General features: G+C 43.3%; 1 protein-coding gene across 1 annotated transcript in view; it reads left to right on the forward strand.

Moving 5' to 3' along the window:
- LOC122560829 (cytoplasmic phosphatidylinositol transfer protein 1-like) overlaps positions 1-13,786 on the forward strand; it is a 206,365-nt gene that overhangs the window by 114,393 nt on the left and 78,186 nt on the right. Inside the window, exons 4-5 of the mRNA XM_043711972.2 lie at positions 5,189-5,277; positions 7,542-7,549. Of these exons, the coding sequence (XP_043567907.1) occupies positions 5,189-5,277; positions 7,542-7,549 (97 nt within the window). The remainder of the gene's footprint in view (positions 1-5,188; positions 5,278-7,541; positions 7,550-13,786) is intronic.

A 13,786-nucleotide genomic window follows, 5' to 3' on the forward strand; every position in this document is an offset into this window, starting at 1 on the left:
GGTCAGAAGCTCAGTGTTCAAGTCTCCGTGCTTATTGGTTTTGAGTAGGGCTTCCTGATGCAGTTCAAACATACTTACTGTTCCCTAAAAGCTAAAAATAGTGTTTACAATCTGGATGAATCACTGCTTGGTATGGCAACTGTCCTGCCTAGAAGCAGACAGTTCTGAATACAACCCATTCCACCACGCAACCAACTTTCCATCCACTGACCCCATCTATATTTGCTACCTCGGGATGGCAGCCAATGTCACCAAAGACGCCTCTTACCCAGTTATAATCTCTTCCAACCTCTTCCATTGGGCAGAAGGTACAAAAGCTTTAAACACACATACCAACAGATTCAAGAAATTTAATTTTGGTCTTGTTCTTTGTGCACCTTCTCTGCAGCCATAACATAATATTCCTTACTTTGTTAGACCATAAGACCATTACTGAGCTGAAAATGTGTTGCTGGAAAAGCGCAGCAGGTCAGGCAGCATCCAGGGAACAGGAGAATCGACGTTTCGGGCATAAGCCCTTCTTCAGGGTTTGTCCAGCAGGCCAAGATAAAAGGTAGGGAGGAGGGACTTGGGGGAGGGGCGTCAGAATGTGATAGGTGGAAAGAGGTCAAGGTGAGGGTGATAGGTCAGACTGGGGTGGGGGCGGAGAGGTCAGGAAGAAGATTGCAGGTTAGGAAGGCGGTGCTGAATTCGATGGATTTGACTGAGACAAGGTGGGGGGAGGGGAAATGAGGAAACTGGTGAAATCCGAGTTCATCCCTTGTGGTTGGAGGGTTCCTAGCGGAAGATGAGGCGCTCTTCCTCCAACCGTCGTGTTGTGGTCTGGCGATGGAGGAGTCCAAAGACCTGCATATCCTTGGTGGAGTGGGAGGGGGAGTGGAAGTGTTGAGCCACAGGGTGGTTGAGTTGGTTGGTCCGGGTGTCCCAGAGGTGTTCTTCCACCTAGGAACCCTCCAACCACAAGGGATAAACTCGGATTTCACCAGTTTCCTCATTTCCCCTCCCCCCACCTTGTCTCAGTCAAATCCATCGAATTCAGCACTGCCTTCCTAACCTGCAATCTTCTTCCTGATCTCTCCGCCCCCACCCCAGTCTGACCTATCACCCTCACCTTGACCTCTTTCCATCTATCACATTCCGACGTCCCTCCTCCCTACCTTTTATCTTAGCCTGCTGGACAAACTTTTCTCATTCCTGAAGAAGGGCTTATGCCCGAAACGTCGATTCTCCTGTTCCCTGGATGCTGCCTGACCTGCTGCGCATTTCCAGCAACACATTTTCAGCTCTGATCTCCAGCATCTGCAGACCTCACTTTCTCCTCATAAGACCATTAAACATAAGGGCAGAAGTTAGGCCATTCAGCTCATTGAGTCTACTGTGCTATTCAGTCTCCCCGTAACCTTTGATCCCCTTGGCAATCCAGAACTTAACTATCTCTTTAAATATACTCAATGACCTGGCCTCCACAGCCTTCAGTGGCAATGAATGCCTCAAATTCGCCACTCTCTGGCTAAAACATTTCTCCATATCTCCATTCCAAAAGGGTCTTCCCTTTACTCTTAGGCTGTGTCTTCTGGTCCTCTTCTCTCCTGCCAGTGGAAACATTTTCCCAACATCCACTCTCTCCAGGCCGTTCAGTAATCTGTAGGTTTCAATCAGAACCCCCCTCATCTTTCTGAAGTCCATCGAGTATAGTCCCAGAGTCCTCAAACATTCCTCATAGGTTAAGCCTTTCATTCCCAGGACCATTCTCGTGATTCTCTTCTAGACCCACTCCAAGGCCAATACGTCTTTCCTGAGATATGGGGCTCAAAGTTGCTCACAATGCTCTAAATGTGTTCTGATTCGAGCCTATAAAGCCTCAGAAGTAAATCCGTGCTTTTAGATTCTAATCCTCTCAAGATGAATGACAACATTGCATTGGCCTTACTAACTACTGACTCAATCTGCAAGTTTATCTTAAGAGAAACCTGAACTAGGACTCCCAAGCCCCTTTGCACTTCAGATTTCTGAATTTTCTCCCCTACTTGAAAATAATTAATGTCTCTATTCTTCCTACCAAAGTGCATGACCTCACACTTTCCCACATTGTATTTCATCTGCCACTTGTTTGCCCACTCTCCTAACCCATCTAAATCTTTGTGCATCCTCCCTGCCTCCTCAATGCTACCTGTCCCTCCTATCTTTAAATCATCTGCAAACTTAGCCAGAATGCCCTCAGTTCCTTCAGCCAGATCATTAATGTATAAGCTTTTTGCACTAGATTACATTTTTGAGAAAGCAATCACTTCTCCTTCATTATATTACGTTTGGCCAGGTTCCATAAAATCTCACTTTCACAAATTTATCTATCCCCCTTATGTACTTTGTATGATATGATCTGCCCATACTACATGCAAAACAAAACTTTTCACTGTACCAAGTACATATGACATTAATAAATCAAATCAAATATATACTTAACATTGAAGATATGGGGAAGTGACTAGTGAAGAAATATAAAGGGAATCTGGCATTAATACTTTCTGTTTGAGGGTGAGAAGAATGGATCTAAGACTAATGTTTTACATTTAAATGTGGCAATAGTGAGGATATAAAGACAGCACTGGCTAAAGTAATGCGTAAAAATAAGTTAAGGGATAGGTTAGTAAAGATGCAAGGGCAAACATTAAATGAGATGTTTCATAAAATTCAACAAAAATACATTCTAGGGGAAGCACACATTATCTGTGAGTACCGAGGAAGGGGAAAGATAAAGTGTGGCTCTGGATAAAGCACAGCAGCGTGACCTGCTTTGCTTTTTCCAGTGTCACACTTTATCGACTCTGACATCTCCAGCATCTGCAGTCCTCACTATCTCCAAATGAAAGATTATGAGGACAATTCGCCAAAGATTAGTGACATATCAGAATTTAAAAACAGGTTCTTTAACATATATTTACATAGGAAAGCAGTAGTTTAGTGAGCGTTAGTCATCTAGAGGATCCAGGAAATTAATAGAAAACAGGAAACTGGCGATGCATAGCACAGTAATTCCTGGACACTTATAACACAGAGGGAGGCCATTCAGCCCATATTGGCCATACTAATAAACCACGATCTGTTGTTTCCAGCTGTATGCCCATTGCCCTGCAGGCTGTGGGAATGCAAGTGAATACTTAAATGCTGCTTAAACGATATGAACATTTCTGACAGCGTCCTTTCAGGCAGTGAGTTCCAGACTCCCACCACCCTCTGGATGAAAAACATTTCTCTTTAAATCTGTTTCTCCTGGTAATTGACCACTCTACTAATGGAAATTAGTAGATACCTTCCTATCAACCCTTTCTATGCCCCTCATAAGCTTAAACACCTCTATCAGGTCCTGTCCCAACCTTCATTGCTTCAAGAGAAACGCCGTAGACAGGCAGGAGGCTGGAAGAGCACAGCAAGCCAGGCAGCATCAGGAGGTGTAAGTGTAACCCTTCTTCACTTCCTAGCTCAGACTCTCCAGAATAGGCAGCATCCTGGTAGATCTCCTCTGCAATCATATCCTTCCATATAATGTGGTGATCAGAACTGCATATAGCAAAAACCAAAAAAAACTGCAGATGCAGTAAATCTGAAACAAAAACAGAAATTGCTGTAAAAGCTCAGCAGATCAGGCAGCATCTTTGGAGAGAAATCAGAATTAACATTTTGGGTTGAGTGACCCTTCCTCAGAACTGATGGTAACTAGGAAAATGTCAGTTTATATGTAGATGGTAGGGTGGGGGCGGCGGTGAAGGAGTAAACGATGGGTGGGGATAGAGCCCAAAGAGAGAGAAGAACAGTTGGACAGACAAAGCAGTGAATAACAATCTGGCTAGGAGGGTGAATAGCTGTTAATGGGGACTGTCAGTGGCTAACAATGGGTTGTGTGATAACAAGATCTGATGTAACCTCCTTCTCTCTTTTTGGTTGCACTTCAGTCCCACGCTCCTGATCTTCGGGCACTCGATGTGGAGGGGGGAGGGCAGGTCTGAGGCCCTCCTCGTGGGTCTGCTCCTGGGCCTGGCCAAACTGACCATAAACAGGTCCAGGCTGCGGGCCGTAGAGGGGGTCGTTAGGGCCGACTGCCTGCCCCTCTTCCGCGGTCTCCACAACACCCTGGAGTTGTTCAGGGAGAGGTGGGTGCTGCAGGGAGTGGAGTGTATTATTTCCCCCTCCAACTCTATTTTGATTCAATCCCTGCCCTCCCCTTCACTGTTTGATCACGCAGCATTGCCCTTTGATGTGAAGGGCACGGCTTGTCACTGGCCACTTAGGTGTTCTCTTCCTTCCTGGTGGTGAAAATCAAATAAAGATTTGTGCACCTTGTGTCTTTTGTTGTGTCTCACACCTGCACACACATATCAGGCCTTGTTTTTTTCATGTTATGTGGGGGTTGGTATAATGACATGGGAAAACTCAAGCCCTAAAGTCATTGAACTCAATATTGAGCCCAGAAGGCTGCAGGGTCTCCAAATGGAAAATGATGTGTGGTTCTTCCAGCTTGCACTGAGCTTCACTGGAGCACAGCAGCAAGCCTGAGACAGAGAGGTTGGCCAGGGAACAGAGTGGGGTGTTAAAGTGGGCAGGCAACTGGAAGCTCAGGGTCTTACTATTCCAGTCGTGGTCTCGTCAGGGTAGCTGCTGAGATAGTTGCGACAGTTTTTAATCTTCCAAATTCTGGAAGGGTGCAACCAGGTTGGAAAATTACAAATGTTATTTCTGATTTCCGTAAAGGAGTTAGACACAAGCAGGAAACTATAAATCCATTAGCCTAACACCTAGCATAGGGAAAATGCTGGAATCTATTATTAAGGAGCTTAAAGTGGGGCACTTAGAAAATCTGAATGCAATCAGGCAAAGTCAGTGTGGTTTTCTGAAAGGAAAATCATGTTTGACTTATTTTTTTAGGGCACTTTTGAGGAAATTACAAGCCAGGTGAATGTATCATCAGAAGACAAGGAGCTATGGACCTGTGCTCAGGCAGTGCACACAACGTGCTGTCTGATAACTTGGGATGTATTACATCTTGTTTGGGATTCTGAGGTCTGTGGTTGTTAATTCAAAAACACAAAAATATAAATCAGCTCAGCCTATCTTGGCTATTGCACACCCTTCATCCTCAGTGTGGGGATTCTAACGCTAACAATACTGTTTTTACTTTCCTCTTTCTTCACAGCAAACTCCCAGGCTGGGCAAGGGCTGTGGTACCCCGAATATTTTATATCACAGAAAAGGCATGGAACTACTATCCTTATACCATCACAGGTAAGAAGACGTTCCAAATACTTCACTGGCTATTCAAAATCATTATTAATCATTAGAAAACGTACCAATTTACCTCCAAGAGCACTAGGAATCATAAACCTATATTCTTGATGAAGGGCTTTTGCCTGAAACATCGATTTTCCTGATCCTCGGATGCTGCCTGACCTGCTGTGCTTTTCCAGCACCACTCTAATCTTGACTCTGATCTCCAGCATCTATCACCTATCATAAACCTATACCCATCTGAACAGCTTTTATGATTATGTTTATAATTTGCATTTTCCCCCAGTGTTCATTTTGGGATACCTTTGCTTCCTGCCTGCCCTTTGGATATGAGTTGTTACTCTGGACAAGAGATAGACTGCATTCAGCTGGAAAACAAACTCCAAGAGGGGAAGGTGTTTTGGGACAGATTGATCTGGGCAGAAATGATGGGCCAAATGGCCTCCTCCTGCACCATGACACGCCTGCAATTTTTCGATATGCCATGATAAATGGCTGGTATAGGCACAAAGGGCTGAATGGCCTCTTTCTATGGCTTCAAGTGGTCAGATTTTAGCATTTGCTAAAAGCCACAAGTTCACCTGCATCAGTATTGGCGAAAGTGAGTACTTCAGATCTGGAGATTAGAGTCAAGATTAGAGTGGTGCTGGAAAAGCACAGCAGGTCAGGCAGCATCCAAGGAGCAGGAAAATCGACGTTTTGGGCAAAATTCCTTCATCGGGATTCCGCCTAGCAACCGGATTGTGAAGAAACAGATTCCCTTCAAATTTACTAAAGCTGGCAAAGGGCATAATTATAGTGACACCAACATGTCATATCATTCATGGGATGTGGGTCCAGGCCAGCATTTACTGCCCATCCTTAATGCCCAGAGGTAATAAGAGTCAATCACCGTGCAGGTCAGGAGTAGGCTAACCTCAGTAAGGACAGCAGATTTCCTTCCCTTTATGAACCAGATGGATTTTTACAACAACTGACAGTGGTCATCATCAGACTTTTAATTCCAGACTCTTAATGAAGGTACATTCCACCATCTGTCGTAGCAGGATTCAAACCCAGGACCCCAGGGCATCAGAATCAAAGCAAAATACTGCAGATGCTGGAAACTTGCAGCAAACACACAATGCTGGAGAAAATTAGCAGGTCTGGCAGCTTCCACAAAGAAAGCAACACCTTCAATATCTTGAGTCGAGAATGGCTCCTCTTCAGAACACCTTCTCTAGCTGTGGATTCAAAATGTTAGCTCTGTTTCTCTGTCTGTCGAACCTGCTGAGTTTCTCCAGAATTCTGTCTTTGTCCCTGGAGCATTAACCAAGTCTCTGGTTTGCTAGTCCAATGACAATACCATTGGCCATCACCTCCCCTAAGGAGCACCATATCCAACTGCCTTGGGGACCTTATCGTATGAGAGTTGAAGGTTCTGATTAGATTAGATTCCTACAGTGTGGAAACAGGCCCTTCAGCCCAACAAGTCCACACCGACCCTCCGAAGAGTAACCCACCTCACTCTGACTAATGCACCTAACAACTATGGACAACTTAGCATGGCCAATTCACCTGACCTGCACATCTTTGGACTGTGGGAGGAAACCAGGGCACCTGGAGGAAACCCACACAGACATGGGGAGAACGCCACACAGACAGTCACCCAAGGCTGGAATTGAACCTGGGACCTTGGTGCTGTGAGGCAGCAGTGCTAACCACTGAGCCACCCTGCCATTCTTTCAGTGCAGTCTTTGTGGAGCTACCAGTTTTTAATTCTGCTGATGATTGATTGAAAGGAACACACCTCCTTTGTGCTGATCAGGGATCATGCTTGGAACGGTATCAAATTCTCAAGCATTTCTCGCAAGCTAAATGCCACGAAATTTGATTAGCAGACTTTATTTTGAGTCGCGGGTTTGTTTTCCTTTTTAGCTTGTACTACAGTCGACACTGAAGTGTGAGGTACAGTTCCACGCTGAATCAAAACTGGAAAATATGATGCTGTTCTTTCTCAGGACCTTGCTACTAGGCAACCACTCTTTGTTCTTGATTCGTAAAAGACTGCAAAGTCCTTTAGGTGCAGGGTGAACTCACTTAAACCCACTTGTTCAAGCATTTTCAAATCAGTTTATATATTAGACATGTTGATTGAAATTGCCTTCTTGGGTAACTTTTGGAGGTGACGTCACCTTGAGATCATTTTAATTATTTATTGTTCCTTTTTTTTCCCCTCTTCTCTCCCTGTTCGTTGCCTCTGTTCCATTCTGTGCAACTAGAATACACTGTAAGTACTTTCATGTTTCATATTCTGTACATGAATAAGTAATATCGTGCGTAATGTCAAAATGGGTAAAAAATGTCTGTAAAAGGGAACTGCTCTACACTGTTACACTGCCCTGCTAATGGATGGCACCACTGTTTACCTGCAGCTCTCCTGAATAAATTATCCAAGTTTGAACACACTTGTATAATTTAGCACGAGATACCTGTCTGTGTTAAATATGTCAGTGTCCCCCATACCTGTCTTTAGAACAGTCACTAATTCAGGAGTTTTTGAAGTGATGTACAGTATGATGAGGGATTTGGGGCAGGTAAATCAGGAGAATTATTTTGACTGGAATCAGGGTTGGTGACCGTGTGATGCTGGTTTTAATATAAAGAACCAGAGATAAGGTGAAGGGACAAACCTTTCATGCTGTGAGCTGGATCGTAGCGCTTAAGTGGCCAGTGGAAGCGGATTCAATACTCAGTGTCAAAACAAGAGTGGGAGAAATACTTGAAAAGAACTTTGCAGGGAAGAGCAGAGAGTGGAGCTTATTGGAAAAGCATCAAAGAGCAATTCGGGTATCTCATATATGCTGGACTTGGGAGCTGTATTTTTCTGTGATATCACTGTCTGATTATTATAACAGCTCCCATGTCGTTGGTTTGTTGTCATGCTGTTCATGCAGTCACCATCAACCAGTTAGACAATCTGTTTTCAAACCCAGAAACTCAAACCTACTACAACTACTGACAACTGGCTCCAAAGTAGAAAGAGGTAAGGGGAGTAAAACAGTTCACTCAGCATTTCCCAAGACTTTACCTACTCACTAGTTCTTCAGATCCTGTTGACTTATTCCCCTCTCCGTCTCCTACTCCCACCTTCTGTGTCTAAAACTACCACTCACCTCCACCATCTCTTGTAAGTTCCTCTCCAAGGCACACACCATCCTGACTCAGGACTATATCACTGTCCTGTCATTGTTGGGTCAAAACCCTGGAACCTCTTCCCTATCAGTATTGTGGGTGTAACTACATCTCATGGACTGCAGCATTTTCCACAACTGGCACTGCTTCATGAGGACATTTAGAGTTGGTCAAAAATGTTGGCTTTGACAGTGATGCCTTTGTCCTGCAAACAAGCTTTTAAAAAAAATCCTGATTGCTCAATTGTGCAACGAGTTGGGATGTCATGTTGAGGTTGTTTCTGATGTTGGTGATGTCTCTTCTAGAGTTGAGAGTGTGGTGCTGGAAAATCACAGCAGGCCAGGCAGCATCCAAGGAGCAGGAGAATCGACGTTTCGGGCATAAGAGCTTCATCCTGATGAGGGGCTAATGCCTGAAACGTCGATTCTCCTGCACCTCAGATGCTGCTTGTCTGCTGTGCTTTACCATCACCACACACTCGACTCTGATCTCCAGCATCTGCAGTCCTCACTTTCTCCTAGATCTCTTGTGGAGTACTGTGTGCAGTTCTGATCAATCTGTTAGAGGAAGGATATTTCTAAACTGGAGAGGGTTCAGAAAAGATTTGGAGGCTCAGAAAAAATGGAGGGTTTGTTATATAGAAATAGGCTGGGACTATTTTCACTGGAGTGTAAGAGGTTGAGGGGTGACCTTATTGAGGTTTATAAAATCATGAGGGGCATAGAAAAGGTGAATGACAAAGATTTGTTCCCTAGGGTGGGGGAGTTCAAAACTAAGGGACATCTATTAAGATGAGAGGAGAAAGATTTAAAAAGGATATGAGAGGCTACTTATTTCCACAGGGAGTGCTTCATATGTGGAATAAACTGCCAGAGTAGTGGATGCAGGTACGGTTACAACATTTAAAAGACATTTAGGTAAGTGCATGACTAAGAACTGTTGGAGGGATATGGGTCAGGAGCAGTCAGATGGGACTAATTTAGTTTGGAATTATGGTTGGCAATGACTGGTTGGACTGAAGTGTCTGTTTCCGTGCTATATGACTCTATAACTGGCTAAAACTCCCTGATACAATGAACGGAAGCAGCAGAAGATACCCTTTTCTCTTGCTGAAAACACAAATAAATCTTCCACAGTTAATACCACATTAGGTTAAGACACAAGTTAAAAAATACCCAGTCTCTATAATTAGATCAATATCTTTCTCAGTTATTATGACTAAAAAGACTTACAGTAAAGAGTGTATGTCGAAGCAATAAATAACTGACATTGAACTTGCATAGAGGAAATCATTTTGAGCAGAAAACTTTATTTTAAAAATAATCTCCTCAGCTTCTCATCAGTTCTTAACATAGCTTTTAGAACTTCCTGATGAAGTGTTACGATGGGATTTTCGGAACATTTATACCATATTAAGACATGTTGGGCTAAAAAGACCTGGCTTACTATAAATCCTCAATTTAAGTCACCCACTTAGCATTATTTCATTTTAAAGCTGTTTTACCTCTAATGCTTTTTCCCTCATATTACATCGGCATTTCTAGTTTGCCACAACCCTATTCCATTTGCTATGGATCCAAATTGGTGGGCATTGTGCAAAGGTTGTGTGGCCTTAACTACATTTACGCCAGGGAAAGTGCGACTTGACCTTTGAACTTCTGACCCAGAATCTGGGACACTACCACAGGACCCCTCACCCTTCTACTACTCTACCTTCTCCCTACTACCCCTCGAACCTTGAAGCTGCTTTTCCCTGCCTTGCTTCCAATCCCCTGGCTTTGGTTCTCTCAGGCATTGCCTCCCTCTGACTTTGCCTCCAGTATTTCCCCGCAACCGGCCTTGCCTCATTCTGACCTTGTCTCGCCAATGCTAATGCCCTCTGTCCTTTCTTTAGGCTTCTCCCCATTGATGCCCCTCCCTTGTCCTGGCTGCCCTTCTGAACTCATGCAGAAGTGCCTCATCTAGTGGCAGAAGTTGGTCAATGCAGTCCGATGTACTCTGACTAACTGTGACTCAATGGAGCCTGGTCAGTCTAAAAGCATAGACAGATGCAGTTTTTAAAATATTTTCTAAAACATTGTGTGTGGGAAATACTATATTGTATTACTATTGTATATCTTATGTTGCAAGTTATTTCAGCCAGGATTGCAGAGTGCTGGACATGTATGGGACACTTATTTTCTTACAGGCAAAAAAATGTCTGAAGGAACCTAACTCTAGCCTTATCATTATTTCTTATGAGAACCTATGATTCACTTAAAATCATTTTAGTTCAAGTCACAATTTTCCTTAACTTTCGCGAGGACTTGCTACAATTGAAAACAACTCCATTATCCAAATGTGCCCTGGTCAATGTGACTAATTTTGAAATGGAATCCCTCAACCATGCATCAGGGACAATTTTGAAATGTTCAATAGAACTAGTGCCTGTTCTAAGGAAATATGAATGGGTGAGGGGTCTTGTGGTAGTGTCCTAGACTCTGGGTCAGAGGTTCAAGGTTAAGACACTCCTTCCAAGGAGATAATGTAATTAAGGAGACACAACCTTCGCTCAGTGCCCACCAAAAGATCCAAAAGAAATGAAATTGATTTGTAATGTCTTCGTCATTGAAAACTACAAGATTCTAAGCAAGGTTGACATGTTGCTGGCTGAGAGGGTGTTTCCACATGTAGTGACCGTGTTGAGTAGTTTCATTGGTAAGTGGCTGTGACTATTTTGCTATAATATGATCATAGACTGCTTACCATAAAATGCTAATGTCGTGGGTCAGTCTACTCACTAGACTGGTAACTGATTCCACTGGGTGGTGTTGTAAGATTAGTAAGTTAGTTCTATCATCTTCTTGGAAAATGGGAGCCACGTTGTTTGCAGCACTGAATCTCTCCCATACAAAGTGCAGCAACCCACAATTCTCATCTCTTTAAACCCTCAAGTTGAATCCATCATTAAGGAGTTGCTTTTCACTGTGAATCCCTATTGTCTGCTGTTTGGGTTAAATGTGCTGCATTTAAGTCACTTATTAATCCTACTTTCACACTATGACCAGCTGCAGAGTATGTGTTCGCTGTGTTTATCGAGTACAAACCTGCCCACTTGTTCTATACTTTGAACTTATCATCTCTTTCAGCATTATTAGAGCTATGAACTGCCCCATTTTGGAGAGATTAAGCTTTGACAGCGAGCCTAAGTAAATCTGAAGAACTGAAATCCCGAAGGATGCTATTACTGAAATCTGATACTGATCGAATTGTTACACAAAGAAACCCATCTTGTTCATGGGATTGGAGGTGGTTTTCAATTAAACCAGGGATTTCCAACACAAGATTCAGTTAGAAACCTTGTAATAATGTCAATTGTCACAAACAGTTGTAGTCATTTAAGAATATTGAATATTTGTGAGAAAGTATAGCGTCCAGTGTTTAAACCTTTTCTTCCCAATTGCATTTTCCAATGTACTTTATTTTTTGTTGTAATCCACTTCTTCACAGATAAAGAGTCTCTATCACGGTGTATTAATTGGGAGTAGGAGGTTAATCTATTTAAGGAGATTGGGTACTTTCTCATTTGTGAAACTGATGCCACATTGACACAATGTTAATTGGATAGGGTTTACTGCTTGCTTTCAGTGGGATAATTATCTTCATTTCACTCTCTGTCTTGTGGTGTGGGCTTCCGCTGAACAGAGGTGGTTACAAGAGGCAGCCCACATTAAACAGCCCTGATGGTAGCTGGGGCAGTGAACAGGCACCTGGCACTTGGACTGTTGGTGCTGATCTGGTGGATCATAGGTTGTCTACAGTGTTTCTATATAGTCAGCTCATGGCAAGGTCAGTGATGCAGTCACTTAAGGTGTACCTAGTTATAAACGAGCTCAGAACATTGATCCCAAATTTAAAGGGAAGATCTTGCACGTTTGCAGGATGTTGCACATTTGATCTCAGCCTGAAACCTCCAGTGTGTCATTCAATATCATTCGCTGCTGTGCTGGTACTAATTGGAAACGTTCCCTTCATTAAATCTCCAACACCTGATCTGATGAAGAATTGAATGCTTATTTGAGAGAGTGTGCAGCGACAGAAGCCTGTTCAAGCAGTAGCAGCAATAGTATGGTCTTCATTAAGGACCTTGGCTAGGTCCTATCAAGTAAGCTTTATTCCAGCCCTTTCCCTGCTTTCGTTACTCCATCTTTCAGGGCAGGAAGAAGCACAGATCATTAACCCTTTTATCCCAGTTTGATGTTACTTTATTCATTTAAATGTAAAAGAAAGCACAAGTACAGTTAGTCACTGTCATTGAGAATCCACTGAGTCTGAGTCTGGATGTAGATCCTTTCTGACCACAGTGCATTATAAATGTGTTTAGGGAGCTAATCTGACAGGATCACAAGAACTCTACTGACAGTGAAAGTCTTTTTCCTAGGATGATGAAGTCAGCTTGTACTAGGGGTCATAACTACAAATTGAGGGGTAATAGCTTTAAGAGATGTCAGAGGCAGGTTCTCTACTCAGAGAGTGATAAGGGCATGGAATGCCCTACCTGCTAATGTAGTTAACTCAGTCACATTAGGAAGATTTAAACAATCCTTGAATAAGCACATGGATGATTTTGGGATAGTGTAGGGGGACGAGCTGAGAATAGTTCACAGGTCGGCACAACATTGAGGGCCGAAGGGCCTGTTCTGCACTGTATTGTTCTATGTTCTATGTTCCAAGTTTAGAAAGAACAAACCAGAAACTTGCTCAGTGAGTAATGGAGAGGCAGTGGTGTATTGGTTACATCACTGGGCTGTCAACGCAGATCCCTACGCTAATGTACTGGGGACATCGGCTTGATTCCCATCATGACAGATGGTGAAATTTGAATTCAATTTTTATTTTTTTAAAAAAAGCCTGCACATCCCTGGACACTGTGAGCAATATAGCATGGCCAATCCACCTGCAAATCTTTGTACTGTGGGAGGAAACTGAAGCTCGCAACTGTAACCCACAGAGAGAATGTGCAAACTCCACACAGACAGTTGCCCTAGGCTGGAATCGAACCCAGGTGTGTAGTGCTGTTAGGCAGCAGTGCTAACCACTGAGCCACTACACCACCCCAAGGATCAGTCATTTGGTTGTTGGCAGGTGAAAGGCCTTTGTCGTTGATAACTGATCACTAGTCCATTGACCAATCCTTTTCTTACCAACCAAAACTCCATCTGTACACAACCCCTCAACTTCAGTTTGTCTGCAAACACTTCTGTAACCCACAGCTGTATGAACCATGCTCGCTTGAGTATCTCACTTTCCAACCATGCAACAACCCTTGGCTTTTAAACAGTTCTTTTGTCAT

Source organism: Chiloscyllium plagiosum, unplaced genomic scaffold (assembly GCF_037043375.1).
Source record: "Chiloscyllium plagiosum isolate Xiang-an unplaced genomic scaffold, Cpla_swu_hap1 HiC_scaffold_20, whole genome shotgun sequence".
NCBI classification, from domain to species: Eukaryota; Metazoa; Chordata; class Chondrichthyes; order Orectolobiformes; family Hemiscylliidae; genus Chiloscyllium; species Chiloscyllium plagiosum.